The sequence below is a fragment of the Oryzias melastigma genome, linkage group LG20, assembly GCF_002922805.2.
Source record: "Oryzias melastigma strain HK-1 linkage group LG20, ASM292280v2, whole genome shotgun sequence".
Classification (NCBI taxonomy): Eukaryota; Metazoa; Chordata; class Actinopteri; order Beloniformes; family Adrianichthyidae; genus Oryzias; species Oryzias melastigma.
In genome coordinates, this window is record NC_050531.1 from 23,187,308 (window position 1) to 23,205,910 (window position 18,603).

The window sequence follows — 18,603 nt, forward strand, 5'->3', positions numbered from 1 at the left end:
TTTTAGGTGCTCAGATTCATCAGCAAACATACGTGTGTGTGTGCGTGCGTGTGTGTGTGCGTGTGTGCACATACTCTACTGACAGAAAACTCTTGTGACGTCATCATTGACTTCAGGCTTTTATTGTGAAAAGACTGTTTCCTCTTGTCAGACCTTCTTTAAACTGTTATTTACTGAAAACCACAAACGCATCACATGTAGGGATGCAGAGGTGCACGTGGAAGGCAAATAGAGCTGCTGCGATGAGTCGACTAATCCACGACTAATCGACTATTAAAATAGTCAACGACTAATTTAATAGTCGATTAGTTGTTACTTTATATTATATGGAGTGAGAGTGTAGTAAAATTGACTGTTATACTGTCATTCTGTTAGCTTTTTGAATTATTTTGGCATTTAGTAATGTTTTTTAGACCATTTTTGAGTTTAGCTAATATTTCAGTTACATGCTAGCTGTTTTGGCTAATTTAGGATTTTTTCAGTTTTTTAGGTTAGTTTTGCATTTAACTAATGTGTTTTCTGCTATCAGGTTCAGTGTTTTTAACTATCAATTTCAGCATCTTCAGCGGTCAAGTTCATCTTACAGCATTCACACTAGCATTATCACAGGTAAATCTAGTTTGTAGTTAATTTAAAGCTAATGATGGTTAAGATGTGTGCTTTACATCCAGTTTGCACATGACTAGATTAGTAGACTAATCAGAAAAAATAATCGGTGATAAGTCGAATATTAAAATAATCTTTTGCGGCAGCACTAATGTCAAACAAGACTCGTGCTCATGCATGGACTGGTCCATACATTCTCACTGAGATGGTTGAGATGCTGCTGTCCTTTCAAAGTCTTCAACTTCTTGGGAAAGAGATGTCACAAACAATGATATGATCCTCCTCCTCTTCCTCAGTTTATCAGCGGATCATCTTCAGGATGAAACTCCAGTTTCCTGATTTTTGAGCATTTCATTAAAACCAAGAGGTCAATCCTTGGAGGGCGTTTCTGTTTGAAGAAGAGGGGAAAGTGAATGAAAGTGCGCTTGTGAGGCTGTGCAGGTGTGTGCTCAGTGGGTGTGGTCTCAGGTGTGGATGGAGGGGTTTGGATTAGCGGGCGCGCCTGTCAGTCCATTCAGCTTCAACCAGAAAATGGAAAAAAAGGAAGAAAACTCTCCCCATGGGAACGAAGGAGTGTGAGACGTGTGCACGTGTGTGTGTGTTGCCCCAAAGGCAGATGCACAAACCAGCTTAGTCTATTCATTCATATGAAACTTGGTCCTCTTCAACGCCACGCCCTGCCCATGCACGCTCACGTGCACGCTCATTCTTCGTGTCATTTCTGTCATTTCATGCAAAAAGACTGAATGTGGAACAAGCATCAGCTGAACGGCATCACTGTTGCTTCTGTGCATGTGCGTGTGCACGTGAGGGCTGTTTTCACAAAGCAGCCTGTGGGGGAGGAGAGGGGGAGGGGGCCGACTGTCTCACTTCATGTTTTAGCTTGTTTCCACATGAAACCTGATTCCTGTGATGCAATGCAGGGCATGATGGGTAATGTAGGCACACGTTTGATGTGGAAAAGTTAAAACGTAAAACGAAAGGATGGGAAAAAAGCTACAAAATAAAAGTGTCTGATTCCTGTTTTGTGAAGTTTGGAACTGCGATCTAAAACCAGAATCAGCTGAGGAGATGCAGGTAATGATGATGATGATGATGATGGTGATGGTGAGTCAGACATCATTAATGCAAAGCCGTGATTTTGAGCGCGTGGGAAGTTTCAGTTATTCACCTCCACTCTTCAGCTGCTGCTCTGTGTCTGAGCGCGCCGAGGCCCCACCCTCCACGTGCTCCAACTCGCTCTGCGCTGGCCAAACACTCCTGCGAGGGGTTTTCCTCCCCATCCTCAGAGAGGAAGAGGAGGAGGAGGAAGAGAGGGCTTCTTAACTGCACAAACCAAACGCAGATAAAGCTGCTGTGAGCTTTATTTTGAAATCCTTGCAGAAAACAAACATGCTTATTTGAAAAAAATTCTGGGGTGAAATAGTTTTTTAAGAAAGAGGAGTGAAAGCATGAAAGCAGTAGTGATGTGTGTGACTGCGGTGTGGTGGACGTGTCCTGCTGTGTGTGCGCCTGCTGGAGTCTGTGGGGTTTCCCTCTCACTTCTTCTTCTCCTCCAACACTCCGATTCCTGTCTGCCCGCGAACACGTGGACTGCCAGTGTCTCGGCCTTCTTCGCTCAGGAACACACTCCAGTTGTGTTAACAGGCGGCGTGTGTGTGCGCCAGCTGCTGTGTGCGCAGGCAGACTATGAATGTGTCGCTTGTTGAGCCGAGAGACAACTGCTGGAGGAGGAGGAGGAGCGTGGGACTCCTGGTAGGGATGGAGTGATGAGGACGAGCTTTGAGCGCTTTATGAACTGCAGATGAACGGGACGACAACCGGCAGAGGAGCCGTGCTGAAGGTGCTTCAGTCTAACCCAGTGTTAGAGGTCTGAAGTGTGACAGAGGACGCACAGACGACAGATCAGAAAGACTCAGAGGCTTGATGAAGGTTTGAACTGAGGAGAGAGGAGTGGGATTATTGAAAAAGTTCAGTGTTGAATCATTTCTGCTGTGACCCCTCCCATCGGCACCCCCTGCTGATCAGATTTAAACAGGAAGTTCCCTAATGGTACCTTCATTATGGGATGTCTTTGCAGCGATCTGGGATCTCAACATAAAACCAGTTTAATAATAATGTGATTGCTTAGTAAACATTCACACGATTGCTCCTCTTTGTACGTTTTTCAGCACGTAAAAACTCGATCACACTTTCAGGGATTTCAGTAATCTTGATATCAAAACGTTCAACTCGTTCAGAACATTACTGCTTGTATTTTTGTTTTTCATAAACTTTATCGTTTTTTAAATATTGAGCAAAACATGCCTCATAGGAAATGAATGAGAAAGTTTTCAAATTTCATAATTTTAAGTATATGAGCAATACTTTAAATGTATTCATGAACTATGTTTTCATCTATTATAGTCACTTTCAAAAAAATTGGCATTAAGCTGTTATATTTGCATTATGCTAGCTCATTTGGGTAGTTTGTTATGAGGGTTTTTTAAGGCCAATTTGAAGTTTAGCTTCTATTTTAGCAACATGCTAACATTTTTGGCTAATTTGGTTTACCGAGGAATTTTAAGCTATTTTGGCATTTAGCTAGTATTTAAGCAACATGCTAGCTTTTTGGCTACTTTAGACATTTTTCTAGGTTTTTCAAGCTAATTTGGAGGTTAGCTAGTATTTTAGCATTTTGCTAGCTGTTTTTGGCTAATTTAGACATTTTTCCGGTTTTCTTTTTACCCTAATTTGGAGTTTAACTTATATTTTAACAATATGCTAGCTGTTTCGGTAAAGTTAGACATTTTTTCCATTTTTTTAGAATAATTTGAAGTTTAGCAAAAATGTTAGTGTTATGCTTGCTGTTTTGGCTAATTTAGACATTTTTCTAGGTTTTTCAGGATAATTTGGAGTTTAGCTACAATATTAGCATTATGCTAGCAGTTTTGGCTAATTTAAACATTTTTCCAGTTTTTTTTTACCCTAATTTGGAGTTTGACTAATGTTTTAACAATTTGTTAGCTGTTTTGGTAAAATTAGAAAAAAATCCTTCCAGTTTTTTTAGAATAATATGGAGTTTAGCTAACACTTTAGTATTATGCATGCTGTTTTGGCTAATTTAGACATTTTTTTTCTTTTTTTTTTGCGCTTATTTGTAATTTAACTAATATTGTAACAATATGCCAGCTGTTTTGGCTAATTAAGACATTTTTCCAGTTTTTAGGCTTATTTTGAGTTCAGCTGTTATTTTTACAATCTGGTAGACGTTTTGACAAAATTAAAATTTTTTCCATTTTTCATTTTTTTTAAATGAACTTTATTCTCCCATGTCTGCGGACCAATTTAAGCTATAGTTAGCTTCATTCATTTTTGGATGCCATTTTCATACTCTTAGTCTGTGTTGTCAGAGCTGTACTTTGGGGGCGGAGTCAAGCACTGAATTATTCATCAGGATTTGTTAGCAATTGTGCAGTAACTAAAATGAGACATCAGAATCAAATGTTGCATAAACAAAGATAAGAATAAGCAATGATTAAGCTCCTCTCACTGATGGAAACGGATAAATAACATTCAGGTCACAGGTGCATCATGGGTAAATGTGTACTCTGAAGTTTATTCATCTTTCTGGATGAAAGGGCACAAGTCCCCTGTCTGCCCTGGTGCATGCTGGTCCTACATCAGTCTGGTTCCTCAAAGAGGCGGGGCCTGTTTGCAGGTGAGCAGTAGTGTGAGGAGGAAACGGGGGGGTTCAGTGCAGGATGGTTTACTGCAGTACAGAGGGTCTCAGTTACACACACACAGTTGCTCCGTCAGGTTAGCATCTGTTGGTGTGGTGTGAATGAATGGCCGCCTCACAGAGGGAGCAGAGGTCACTGATGCCTCGACACCTGCACGGGACAGCTGCTCCTCAGAGCACCTCCTCTCTGTGTGTCATTACAATGATGGAGGCTGGTTCCAGCTCCCAACAGCTCTCTGGGGTCAGAGTGACGGCTCCATCTGCTCCAGGAGATGGAGGAGGTTTCTGAGGATGAACCGCTGTGGCTTTTATCTCCTCCGATAAGAAAGAGTTCAGAGTGTGTTATCTGACGCAGGGGGAACAGAGAGTGAGTGAACGTCAGGTTGTTCTTGGAGCTTCTGCTGCTCCGTCAGCTGATGTGGTTTTTTTGTTTTGCAAACGTTTTGTTTCTCGTGATGATATGAGGAATTGGACTTAGGAAACAGAACTGCTGAGTCATGCGTTCTGCCGTGGCGTTCGGGGCCGCCTTCTTAGGCCTGATGGGGATGAAGAGTTAACCTGTAACTGCAAGCTCTGACTCATCTGCGTGTTTTGATAAGGATGCTGTGGAGCAACAGAGACGGGAGGCTCTGATGTCCTCCAGGAGGCAGCGCGCCAAGCCGCCGGCCAATCACAGACGAGCTTCCTGAAGGGTGGCGAGCCGGCAGCCAATCAGAATGGAGCTCCCCTGACTGGGCGTGTGCAGGAGAGCGGCAGAGCGGCCCGTCCGGTCTGACGGGATTCTGCGTCTCTGCTTCTTTCTTCTGTCTCCTCTTCTCTCACTTCCCCTTTCTCCCTCTTTCTTTGTTAGTCCACTGCTCTCAGGCTCGCTCGACCCGCTCCATCCCTGCGGTCAGCGTGGATTGTGAAACGCCCCGTTTCCTGTGCGAGGTCCTCACGAGCAGGCCTGAAGCTCTGCACGCCACAAACAGGAACATTTCAGAAGCATTTTCATTCCTCTGGTGAAGATCATCATACCGGCTCCACTCGCCGCAGAACGGACGGTCAAAAACTTTGACCTCCGAATGCTCAGAGTTCAGTGTTTTCATGCATTAGAGGCGTCTGCGCTGCAGCTCTGGCTGGTTGGGTCTGCTCAGGTGTTTCTCCTCCTCCTCTCCACTTGTCCATGCCTGTCAAGCAGAAGCTGAGCGGCATTCTTGAGCGCGCACATTCCTCATCCTGCTGGCGGGTTATTTTTACCCTCCGAGTATGTTACAGCCCGCTCCACACCAAACAGAACCGTTTCATCCACTTGTCGTGCCCACCGTTTCTGTTACTGTGTAACAAAGACGCTAACGGGCTAATGTTTCATCACCTCAGCTGCTGCTGCGGCCGGCCAGGAGCACCAACAGCAGCTAACTAGTTACATCTAAAATGTAAAATGTACTCTCAAAAAACACTTTCTTCCAAGGAGAAAAGTCAAAATGATCAAATGAAGAAATTATTTTTTCAAACTTGTCCAAAATGTGCAACTCTGACATCTTTTATATCACTTTTTAGTTTGAAGTTGCCACAAATCCCCAATATTTCTTGTTTTTCCTAAAAAATGTTGTTGTTTACCTTTCTGCATGTCCAGTCAAACTTCTTCTAAAGCATGTGTCAAAGTCGAGGCCCGGGGGCCGGATCCGGCCCTCCAGATCATTTGATTTTATTGTTATGAATGACCCGATGTTATCTTGCATTTCTAACTTGTATATTTTTGACAAAAAAATATTTTTATGGAGAGTAAAATATTGAAACGTATTTAAGGTTTAACCCTTTAACACTGGAGCTCCAGTGTTTATGGTCTTTGATTTACTGTAACTTTTCAACCGTGAACACAGTCAACTTTTGTCCTTCAGAATCTTCTGGAATGACCTCGATCGACCAGCGACCTATGCTGTGTTTTTTGATTTTGGCCCCCTGTGCGATGGAGTTTGACACCCCTGTTCTAAGAGAAGAGTCAATATAATTCCACATTACTAAGATAAGTGACTTACAGTTTTGTGGATTTGATTGGGATCGTTCTATTAAAATAACAGTCAGCCTGAAGTGGTTTGGCTAACAGGCTAAAGCAGGTACACTAACTTGTTGTCATGTGTTATGAAAAAAAAACACTTTTAAAAACGTTTTAAATAAAAAGGTAATTTTATTTTTGTTAACTAGTGACACATGTGGAAGCATACTTAGCTTGAATATTTATCAGCTGAAAGCTAATTAACCAATAACTGAATAGTTGTCGTCAGATTGAAGTTTCTAATTAGGGCTACTTCATCAGCTGATCTCTTAGTGGGGGTTGGAGGGGGGGTTAAATCCTGGCTAAAAGGGGGAGGGGTGACACCTCCTGTAACTTATAGTTCCATTATTTCTGTCTAATAAATGGAATGTATGAATCAATAAAGATTGAATTGGTTTGAATGACGCTAACAGCAGTTTCAGACCTCTGTAGTTTACTCCATGCAGCTTTCCCCTCGTCTCATCTGTGTTTAAAATCTGTCATGTCGACCGTCTGAGTCAGAAACTACCTAGAGAAAACAAATAAACAAAGCCCACAAACTAAGACTACCAACCCAAAGTAAAACAACAAAACCCAGCAGTGTAAGACTGCTGAGGACAAAGAGGGAAAAAGAACAAAAAATAAAAAAATGTACTATTTAAAAAAGAAGGTTATGAATGCAAATCCAAATTTCTTATAGGCTAAAGTAAAACTATACGGCTCCTTCTAGGTTCTGATCAGTAGAAAAGTTGTCTTTTACTGTGAAAGGTTGCCGACCCCTGGTAAAGGGGGACATGTCACTACATTATAAACTAAAAGCACGGAGTTTGATTTGAATTGATGAAGGTGTAGTTTGTCCTGGAGGGATGCTGGAGCGCCCTGCAGTGAGTGGAGGATGGAGACGTCTTCCTCTCCATCCTCAGTTGCCTCCTGATTAGTCCTTCCAGCCGTCTAAGCTCTTAATCTTTCTGTCTCCTTCCCCCTCTCCTCACCCATCATCCCTCCATCCATAAATACATCCCTGAGCCTGCAGCCTGTTGCATCCCTTTATCTGCCCATCTTCCTCTCCTCCCGGAGTTGCTCCTCCTCTTCGTTTGTTTAGTTTCATGAGGAAGCGGTATTTTGACTCCTGCTGTCTAGATAGTTTGGTTCTGCACAGACGCACAGTCTGTCCTTGTTCAACCACTTTGCCCCACATGCTGCAGATAGCAGGTATCTGTCTTACCCATAATGCATCGGGACGCTCCGATCCCATGTGGCGCCTTGAGTTTGTGTTGTGTGTCAGAGGTGATTACACATGAGCTGTGTGCAGACGCAGCAACACAACAGTGTCATTTAGTGAAAGTGTGGTTCGGAGGTTGTGTTAGCTTGAGCTTGTGACACTTCTTGTGTTGACTTCTTTGTTTTCTGTCTCGGTTGTGCGATCAGTTTATCATCCATTTGTTTTGTTTTAGAAAATGTTCATCTTTTTTTATTTTAACTTTGTGTGTCTTTGTTGTATTGATTGTGTGTTGTGTTCTGCCCCTCCACAGTGTGAAGTTGCAGACACTTACACAACAAACCCCGCCCCCTCCTGCCCCGCCCCTGAGAAACTTGAGCGAGTGAGCGTTGCTAAACGAAAAGAACGGTAAATATGTTCCTTTTATCCCTCCTTCACTCCTCTCCTCCTCCTCCTCACTCTTCCTCACCCCCCCCCATTTCATGACAGTCTCACACACACACCTGTGCTGTCCTGCCCTCCCCCGCCTCTCACCTGTCCTCTCTGTGGGTCAGGGCTCTGTCTATTTCCTGAAGCTGCTCTGGAGCTGCAGGCTCCGCTTGTTGTCAGGTTTCTCCTTCCAGCAGAGAAACTGAAAGTTTCATTATGTGACACTTTATTCACAGGCTGACGTCACAAGTTTCATTTTCTCCTCTGGTTCCTGTGCAGCAGCAGTTTCACACTCAGCTGTCCACATGTCATTCACACACATCAAGGTTTGACTTTATTCAGAGTCTCAAACTCAATCACACAGGAGGCCGAAACCCAAAACTTCTTAGGTCACGGGACGAACAGGTTAAACATTTGTTTAACACTCAAAAATTACATTTTTAAAACTTTAAAACTGTAACTTTTTAACATAATTATGAAGTAGATATATAGCATTACCTGTGATAATGCTAGTGTGAATGCTGTAAGCTGAATTTGGCTGCTGAAGATGTTGAAATTAATAGCAAAAAACACTGAAGTTGTTAGCTGAAATCATGAAAACTGAAAGCTGAAAACGCTAAAGCTGATAGCCACCTCAAATATTAGCTAAGTGGCACATTACCCAAAAAACCAACAGACAAAAAAACAAACAAAAAAAATTAAGTAAGACAAAACAGCTAGCATGTAGCTAAAATATTAGCTTAACTCCAAAATAGCATAAAAAATCTTAGTAAAAGTCAAAATAGTCCAAAAAAAAAGCAGAATGCCAATTTTTATAACTGTAACTTTTTCACACAATCATGAATAATAAAAAGGCAGGAATATTATTCCAGAATAAATCAACTTAAACCTTAAATAACTTTCAATATTTTACACTCTATAAAAATATATTTTGTCAAAATTATACAAGTTATAAATAAGCACAAGATAACATCGGGTCATTAATAACAATAAAATAAAATGATCTGGAGGCCCGGATAGAATTACCTGGAGGGCCGGATCCGGCCCCCGGGCCTTGACTTTGACGCATGTGTCTTAGTGGAATGTACTGATTGTGTACAAATACTTGAGCTTTGATGTGTTTTTGTACTGGATTGATCAGTACTGAGCCTCTCCTCTCAGAGGCGCTCAAAGCAAAAGTGAGGAAATCTGAGGACAGTAGAAAAAGTTGACATAAAGCAGGAAGTGCTAAATGTTGTAGTTCCTCTAAAGACCACTAGAGGCCGGCTGCAAGTTGGAGCTATGTCAATGGACCTCCATGCAGAGGAGTTTACCTAAACAATCAGAAACGTGTTTGCATTCCAAATAGACACTTTCTCTTCTTTTATGTTTCTGACTCTGAGCGTCCAGCTTCAGCCGGGGGTCAGTCGGATTCAGTCATTCGGGGCTTTAGAGAAACAGTCGGACATGACTGACCTCGTCTCTGAATCCCCACACCATTTCATGAAAGATCTAACTTTCCCAACCATCAGTCCTCGGATCAGAGAGGATGAGGAGGCCCTGATTGGTCCAGAGCCGGTGAACGTTGCCTCCCCGGGGGGGTTGATGCTATCTGAAGACGTTCTCACAGCAGGTCTGGGCCGCACAGCAAACACAGACTCACAACGGTGAATGTGTAACTGAGTAGGGGGGTGGGGGGGAGGGGGGTTACAGGGATGAGCCTGAAAGACCGGATGATGTAAGTGAGGAGGGAGGGGTCACAGTTACTGAAGGAGAGGCTCTGGAAACGTGCGAGGTGCAGAAACTGAAGCCGCTGTTTGCAGGAGTCTATGTGAACAAGTTCAGGCAGGAGGGGCTGTAAGGGGGGGGGGCGTCGTCAGCAGGAAGAGCGATCAACCTCTCCTCCATATGGGGAGGCAGCACCTCCTGACTTCCTGTTAGAGAACAGATTTGGGAGACATTAGGATTTTAACGCTAATTTGTTTATTGTAATTTAAGGTTAAAAACAATATTACTGATCTGAATTTGTTGCCTTAAAAGTTTGTTAATGATCTAAGACACGTGTGAAGTCAAGGCCCGAGGGCCAGATCCGGCCCTCCGGGTAATTCTATCCGGCCCTCCAGACCTTTTTATTTTTATTGTCATTTTAAGTTGATTTATTATTAATAATTATTATTATTCTGAAATTATATTCCTGCATTTTATTATTCTTCATTATGTTAAAAAGTTACGATTTTAAAGTTATAAAAATTTACATTTTGGAGTATTTTTTTGCTTTTACTAGGATTTTGTAGGCTATTTTGAAGTTTAGCTAATATTTTAGCCACAAGCTAGCTGTTTTGGCTAATTTAGTTGTTTTAAAAGTTATTTTTAGCTAATTTGTTATTTAGCTAATATTTTAGCTGGCTGTCATCATCAGCGTTTTCAGCTATCAACTTCAGCATCTTCATCTATCAGCACTAGCATCTTCAGCGACCACAATTCATCTTACAGCATTCACACTAGCATTATCACAGGTAATGCTATATATCTAGTTCATAATTATGTTAAGTTACAGTTTTAAAGTTTTAAAAATGTAGTTTTAGGTTGTTCAATAAATGTTTATCCTGTTCGGCCCAAGACCTGAGGTGTGTTTTGGATTTTGGCCTCTTTTGTGATTGACTTTGACGTCTCCTGATCTAAGAGTATCACATACAATGAGAGACAGAAGGGGAAGGAAGCGTTGAGGTTAACCCGTCAGAACATCAGGAGGACGTTTCTTCTTTTGTAGATGATCAGCGTCTGGGTCAAAGTCTCCAGGATTTTTAATTTCTCATTTATATGTTTACGTAGTTTTCATTTGAATCGGTCACTTGAATGCACATCGCAGAGAGCAGTGTGAATGTCGCATTAAAGGGGTAACAGTCTGTGAGGTTGCCATGAAAACCAGTTTAGCATTTGTTGAAAAATTTCCAATGTTATTCTTCTGACGGTGATAAAAAAAGCTATTTTGAACCCTATTAATGCCTAAAATTAGGTAATTTTAGAGCTGAAGTGGTTTGCGTATTTGTGACAACAGGCATTAGGGGCTTTAATGAGATGTTACGGACTTGAGCCACATGATGGTAAACATGTGGGCGGAGCTAGTGAAGCCATGTGCATTTATTTTGTCGTAGAGAAGCACAAACTGCACCAGTTTGCGTGAAACTGCTGTTGATACGAGATCTTTAGAAGGTGCCTGCTGGAGTTAGGCCCCGCCCACAAAGTCCTCCACAAACGAATGGCTGCTCGTTTCATCTGTGGATCACATGTTCACATGGATGATGGAGTCTTTCTCCAGTGGTAGTTGGACGGAGGTGAAGCCTTTGGAAGATGCATGAATGTGGGGGTGGGGGTAATAAATAGCTAGCATATGGTGACCGGATCGTGTCCACCCCCCACCCCACATGCACCCTTCATCCGTTCTGAGAGCCGAGTGTCAGCCGACACCGACTCAGATGTGCCCCCCCAAACAGATATAAATGGAGGGGGTTTAAATAAAAAAAATAAAAAAAGGGGGGGGGGGGGTCTGCAGCAGGTGTGTTATTCACCTCTGTTTTGTCCTACTGCAAGATCACCTGCTAAATGGAGGAAAAGGAGGCACAGGCAGGAAACCTCCTCCTCCTCCATCACATCATTGACACCCCCACCCCCCTAAACACAGGTGCCCCCAGCAGGACGGGAACTGCTTTGAGTTTAGCTGTCACACAACTAGATAAGTGAAATTTGTTCTCTGCATTTGGTTCATCTCCAGGGGGAGTGGTGAGCTGCAGACACAGCCGCGCTCAGGAACCATTTGGTGGTTTAGGTCCTAATCACACCTGCTTTAACAAACTTAAAAGAAGTTTTCAAGTTTTTAATGTGCATTTACATCGACTTTTTTGATCAGAAGTGATCGCTGAAACTGGTGTTACTGAGGCCAGAGTGAACGTAGCCTGACAGCAGGGCTACCACAAACCACTATTTTAGTAGTCAACTAATCAACAACAATTTATTCAGATTAGTCGATTAATCAGGTCATGGGCAAACTGGATGTAAAGCACACATTTTAACCATCATTAGCTTTACTAAAAACTAGATACATGGCATTACCTGTGATAATGCTAGTGTGAATGCTGTAAGCTGAATATGGCTGCTGAAGATGTTAGTGCTGATAGCTGAAGATGCTGAAATTGATAGCTTAAAGCGCTGAAGCTGATAGCCAGTTAAATCCCAAATTAACCTAAAAATTGGAAAAATGTCTAATTTAGCCAAAACAGCTAGCATGTAGCTAAAATATTGACTTAACTCCAAATTAGCCTAAAAACCCTAATAAATGTTAAAATAGTCCAAAAAGCTTGAAGAATACTATCATAACTTTCAACTTTACTACACTCTGACTCCAGATAATATAAAGTAACGACTAATCGACTATTAAATTAGTCGTAGACTGTTTTAATAGTCGATTAGTCGACTAATCGTGGCAGTCCTACATGACAGTACCAGAGGAACCCAGGTTGAGCAGGATGCAGACAGATTCTCAGGTCCAGGTGGATCTGGATGACCCTCCTTCCATCAGGACCGTGAGATCAATCTGGACCTGAAGGTGCTGCACCTCTTGTTCATCACCATCACCCCTCCTCTTCATCTCTCCATCTGCTGCCGTTCGTTTCTACAGGCAGTAAAAATGCTGCCTGTGCATCCCATCAGTGTGTTGTGTGTTGTGTGTGTTGTGTGGTGTGTGTGTTGTGTGTGGCGTGTGTGGCGTGTGCACCTGCCCCGGCGCTGTAACCGTTCTGTCAGAGCAGCGACTCTCAGAGGTCAGTGGAAACAGAACTCTCATCCAGCTGTCAGCCGTCCATCAGAGCTGCACCCCTCCATCCTCCTGTGGGGGGTGGGGGCGCCGGGGGTGGAGCCTCATCCACCAAAACAAACCAGCTTTTGTCTTTTGTAAAGTCTGACTTTAACTCGGAGGAGGCCCAAGTCCCTCCCCATGTGGACAGCTGTGCACCCCCCCAACAAGCGCACCTTTTTCCTGACAGCTGTCTGTGGCGGTCAGCACGTGCACAGCTGGCGAGTGCATGTTACTGCAATTCAGCTGAATGGGACTGTCAAATATTTCACTTCAATCAGTTTAGTTAGGTTCTGAAAAACGGATTTGGTGATTTAAACGGAACAAAACTTGAACTTTCACTATAGTGTGAATGTTTAATAAGCATTCACACTATAGTGATTCTCCTGCTCCTTTCTGTACGTAAAAACTCAATCACACTGTCAGCAATTTCAGCAATCTTGATATCAAAACTTTTAGCCTGTTCAGGAAATTACTGCTTGTATCACTGGTATTTATAAACTTTATATATTTTTTTTAAATATTGAGCAAATTATTCCTATAGGAAATGAATGAGAAAGTCTTCAAATTCAGCGTCTAAAGTAGATTAGCAACAAGTCTTTGAATATATTCATCAACTGTTTTTTATCTTGGAATTTTCAAAGATTTTGAGTTAAGCTAATATGTTTGCAACATGCTAACGTTTTTGGCTAATTTAGTTTACTGAGGAATTTTAGGCTATTTTGGAGTTAAGCTAGTATTTAAGCAACGAGCTAGCTTGTTTTGGGCTAATTTAAAGTTTAGCTCATATTTGGCATAATTGGCATATATTAGGGATTTTTAAGCAATTCTATTACATATTTTTTCAGAAATTTAGGTCAGCTTCAGCACTATTTCATAGTTCTTTAACTTAAGCTCTTTAAATTTTCAATCTTCTAGCAAATTTAACATGTGGCAAATAGCTTTTGCATTTTCAGCAAATATCTTCAGCAATTAAAGTAAATTGTGTCAACATTTTTCACCAGAAGCTTCAGCATCTTCAGCGACTACATTCAGCAAAACGCATTCATACTAACATCATCACAGGTAATGCAGCTTATCTAGTTTTACAAATTGATTATTTTTACTGAAATGATGTACAGATACACAAACAGCTTAAAAACAAAGACAATTGGTAGAAAATCCTTTGTTTTCAGCATTCAGCTTTTAAATTAAGATTGATTCAGATGATTGATCTTTTTTAGACATAGTTTTGAAGTCAATAAAGTCAGATATACCTGCCAGCTCACCACTCCCAGTTAGTCCACTATTTAGGGTGTTTATCATTTTATTGGGGTGTCTGAATCTAGAATTCTAAAGTCCAGAGCCCTGGAAATTTCCCAGAATCCTCTGCAAAAAAAAAAAACAACTATTGTGCATCACTAGATTGACAAATATAGACCACAATGCATTTTGTTTGAACAATTTCACATTAAAGTATTTAACTTTTTTTAATTTTATAAATTATTAAACTTTTCATCATCAGAACACTTAAATAGTTTTTATTAAATGATCATATTTATTATGTTTTTAATTCTGATGGTTTGTTTTGTGCATACAGTTTGAAATCAGTCCTGCACTACATGATGTATTTTTCTACCGGAGTCGCAGCAGACAAAAACTAGAAGAAAAAAATCATACAAGTCACACTGAAGTATCTGACACATTTTCAGTAGAATACAAAATACAAGACAAAGAATAGACATTATTTCCTTGAAAGGCAAACCTTATTAAACAGAATAGATAACAGAATCAATATATGCACACTTCCCTACTGTACAATTACATCTTTTTCTCTTCATGAAACATAGTAGGAGTATAATATATTAGAGCAAATATGACTTTCAATAACCATAACATAAAGAACATGCAAAGAAGTCTTTATAGAACTTCAGTTCACTGAATTCTTCATCCTCTGTTGAGTGGGCGGAGCTTCTTCTTCTGCGTTGCTGCTAGTAGCAAATAATGATGCATACACCCACAGCACCCTCTAGCAGGTGCTGCTATTTATTTATTTATTTATTTATTTATTTATTTTTAATCCCATATAAGTCGCACCTCAACTAAACCGTGATGAAAACTGCGACTTATACTCCAAAAACATGTTAATCTGTTAGTGGTTAAGGAGTAGTGAGGAAGTTCAGCCGAGGCCTCTGGACTCACCTGTGTTTGTTTGGTCACTTTTACTGTTTTCTTTCCCCCCAAATTAAAGACTGTAACCAACTTTTATTCTCGGTAAACTGCCCCTGCTGGATGTGCACAAACATGCATGTGACCTGCAGTGAACTGGATGTGTACTCGGTTGCCCATCTCATAATGTCTCCATGGTAACAGACTCGGCAAACTCCCGCTATCTTACAGTTGAGAACCAGTGCGCCCTCTTTAGGGGGATATTTATGCCAAGGTTTTACAAACTCTTCAGACAGCTTCTCGTGGCGTTCCCTCCTGGAGGGGCACATTTTCCATCCTGGGGTGCTGCACGGCTCCACTGCCGATGAGCTCCTCGCTGATCTCTAAGGCTAACCAAACGTAGAGGAGAGGGTTTGTGACATTCTGCAGAAGGTCGGTGGGTCTGTGACTGACCTGTCCAGACCTGTAACAGACGGGCCGGGGTCTGTGAGGACGCTCCTTTTTGAAGTGGTGGGACAAACACTCTGAGGCTGTTCCTGAGCTGGGGGAGGAAGTGGCCGGCTCTGGAGAGCGCCTTCCTGTGGGGGCTGCCTCACAGGAAACTGTAATTAGCCTCGTCCTCTCCTCCTCCTCCCTGAAAGAAGGCCCCTTCCCTTCTGCATCCTCCTCCCTCGCTGCCTCCATCTCTCCCTTGCGGGCCTCTCAGTCGCCGTAGAAACAGGTGTGAGGGTCTCAACCCTACATATGCCCCCCCTCTGGTTCAGAGCAGCTGCTGTTCAGGTCGACCCGTCACAATCAGAACAACATCTGATGGAAACGAGAAAAACTCCTGTCTGGGTCTGACCCTCCCACTGACCTCTGATGACCCCTCTCACAGTCTGAACCCTTGAAAACAACTGTATGTTTGTTTGTCATCACAGTCATGGAGAACGCCACAGAGGAGGGAGGAGCTACCGCCGAGCTCAACAAGGAAGAGGCGGAGCCAAGAGAGAAAGTACCTCAACAGGAGCTGAAAGGTAAGCACGGGCCGTCATTCACCGGCGCCGGCGGTCGCCCTGAAGAAACATAACACGAGGGCTCTCCTGCAGAAGCCATGAACGGCGTGCTGGAGGAGGCCAAGGAGGCGGCAGGAGGAGAGGAGTTGTCGTCCATCAACGCCATGATGTCAGCCGTGATGTCAGCGGGGACCATCAACGGAGGCGACGCAGAGAACGGCAGTGGAGCCGCCTCGGTGAACTCCTCCGCAGGCCCCTCCCCCAGGTGAGCGCCGGGCAGTAATAGCATCCAATAAAGTTCTACCTGCTGGTGGTAACCGTGAAGGAGCATTTCCCAGAATCCTCTTGTGACAGCATCATCAGACTAAACAGAAAGTTTTGTTTTACCTGTTGCATTAAAATTCATCAAAAGAACAAAATCGTTATTTGATTTTAAGAGGTTTCTTCAGTCCCCTAGTGGACAAATGTCTCCAGAACGACAGAAATGTGACTCTTGTGGCGTTTCTGCAGTAATACCACAAAATACTTTTGCAGTACAGGAAAAACACAGTAGTGATAAAATACTGCCAAAAACTAAACAATAATAGATTTATTTCAAACACTTAATTTCACTTGCTGTCATTTGATTGGCTGTTAACCTTATTTAAAAAAGGTAGAAAGTTTCCATTTTAGGAAGTAGGTGTGAGCTGTAGCGCCCCCTTTTGTCTGAACAGATAATGTTTATTGGAAGATGGGGCCTTTCTGACCACACCCTAAAAAAAGATTTCTAAAAAACATCCAATAAAGCAGGGGCCACCAAACTTTTGCTTGTGAAGGCCACATAACTGTTTTCTTCTCTGATGGGGGACAGGGGTCGGTTTGTAGGCTAACAGAAAAAGGGTAACTATCGCAGCCTAAACGTTAAGATTTATAGTTTTCCAGTAAGCCACTCGTAGCCAAATTTTAAATAATTCATTTCTGTAATCATCATAGAAAAAAAAAATTATAAAACATTTTAAAACTAGATATATAGCATTACCTGCGATAGATTAATAGCTGAAGATGCTTAAATTGATAGCTAAAAACACTGAAGCTGATAAAATTAACCAAATTAGCTGAAAAAACTCAAAACATTCTAAATTAGCCAAACAGTTAGCATCTAGCTGAAATATTAGCTAAATGGCAAATTAGCCTCAAAAACAGGAAAAATTTCTAATTTAGCCATAGCAGTCTGTTGGGCCGGGCCAGATGTGGAGGAGGGCCGGATTTGGCCCGCGGGCCGTAGTTTGGGGACCCCCGCCTTAAATGCCCAAACAGTCATCACAGCGCCCCCTGGGGGTGAGGAGGGTTGTGTTTATTCCTGCTGAACTCTGTTCTTCCTGCAGTCCCTCGCCCGGAAAGCTGGTGACGGCCGCCACGAGAGCTCCGCCCAGCCGCAACGCAAGACGCAACCAGGTAACCATGCAACTCTGACCTCCCATCATGCTCTGCAGCATTCCAGCTGCCAGCATCACCTCATGTGAAACTGGACCCTTTGTGTGTTTGTGGTTCTGTTTTAAAACATGAAGTCACCACGTTCCTCAGGATCAAATAGTCGTGTGATCTGTCAGGACTACATTACCCATGAGCCTCATGGACAGCTGAGGTTATTTAATTTGACTGATGAAATGATTTCAGTGATGAAAGATCTGTTTTTATTTGAAGAATTTCTCATTTTCTTCTGTACCTTGATGAAACCAGCCGGCTTTCCTAAAGTCTTCTTCTCTGGTGTTTGTCTCTGCAGGACGCCAAAGACGATAGCTCCGCCTTCATCTGTCCGCTCTGTGACAAGAACTGCCAGACTCAGCACCAGCTGACCATGCACATTCGACAGGTGAGTCACCGCCACGCCCCCCGCCTCACCCACCCACCACGCAGCTCTGACGCCCGCGCTCTCCCTGCAGCACAACGCCGACACCGGCGCCACGGATCACTCCTGCAGCATCTGCGGGAAGTGCCTGAGCTCGGCCTCGTCGCTGGACAGACACATGCTGGTGCACAGCGGCGAGCGGCCGTACAAATGCAGCGTCTGCGGGCAGACCTTCACCACCAACGGAAACATGCACAGGTGCAGCAGTACGCACGTGTCTCACCAGGGACAGGAGGACGCAATGCATCCACACACAACAAACACACATAAGCAGCAACGCCCTGTTATTTATCAGTGACGCGCAGCCTCCATGACAGAGCCAACCGTCCTGCTGACCTGTGTGTGTGTTAGTGGGGGTGTGTTGGGGTGTGTGTGTTACTGTGTCTCCATGCTCTCTCAAAAACTCTTGTGTAACTTTGAAAACTCAACACACATTCAGCACACACTTGTGTGCAAAGACTGAAGAACACAAAGCTGAGTGTTTGGAATGAAGGTTTGTGGGCAGAAGGAATGACTGTAGGCAGACACACAACACACACACACACACAAGACACAGCAGATACACAACACACACACACAAAAGACACAAGCAGGCGCACAACACACTACATGCTCACAGTAGATGCACAACACACAAACAACACACACAACACAAACACAGCAGACTCACAACAGACACAACAAATGCACAACATACACACAACCCAGACATGAAGCAGATCCACAACACACAAACACAACATAAACACAACACA

General features: G+C 42.9%; 1 protein-coding gene across 3 annotated transcripts in view; it reads left to right on the top strand.

The window, feature by feature from the left end:
- The window catches only part of rreb1a (ras responsive element binding protein 1a), a 42,450-nt gene that overhangs the window by 10,917 nt on the left and 12,930 nt on the right, over positions 1–18,603 (top strand). For 2 of the 3 annotated variants that reach the window (XM_024279782.2, XM_024279783.2), the window contains exons 2-6: positions 15,886–15,981; positions 16,054–16,225; positions 17,325–17,394; positions 17,723–17,812; positions 17,883–18,046. In XM_024279782.2, the coding sequence (XP_024135550.1) occupies positions 15,886–15,981; positions 16,054–16,225; positions 17,325–17,394; positions 17,723–17,812; positions 17,883–18,046 (592 nt within the window). Of the gene's footprint in view, positions 1–7,873; positions 7,969–15,885; positions 15,982–16,053; positions 16,226–17,324; positions 17,395–17,722; positions 17,813–17,882; positions 18,047–18,603 lie in introns of all 3 variants that reach the window. The other variant, XM_024279784.2, reaches the window with a different exon arrangement.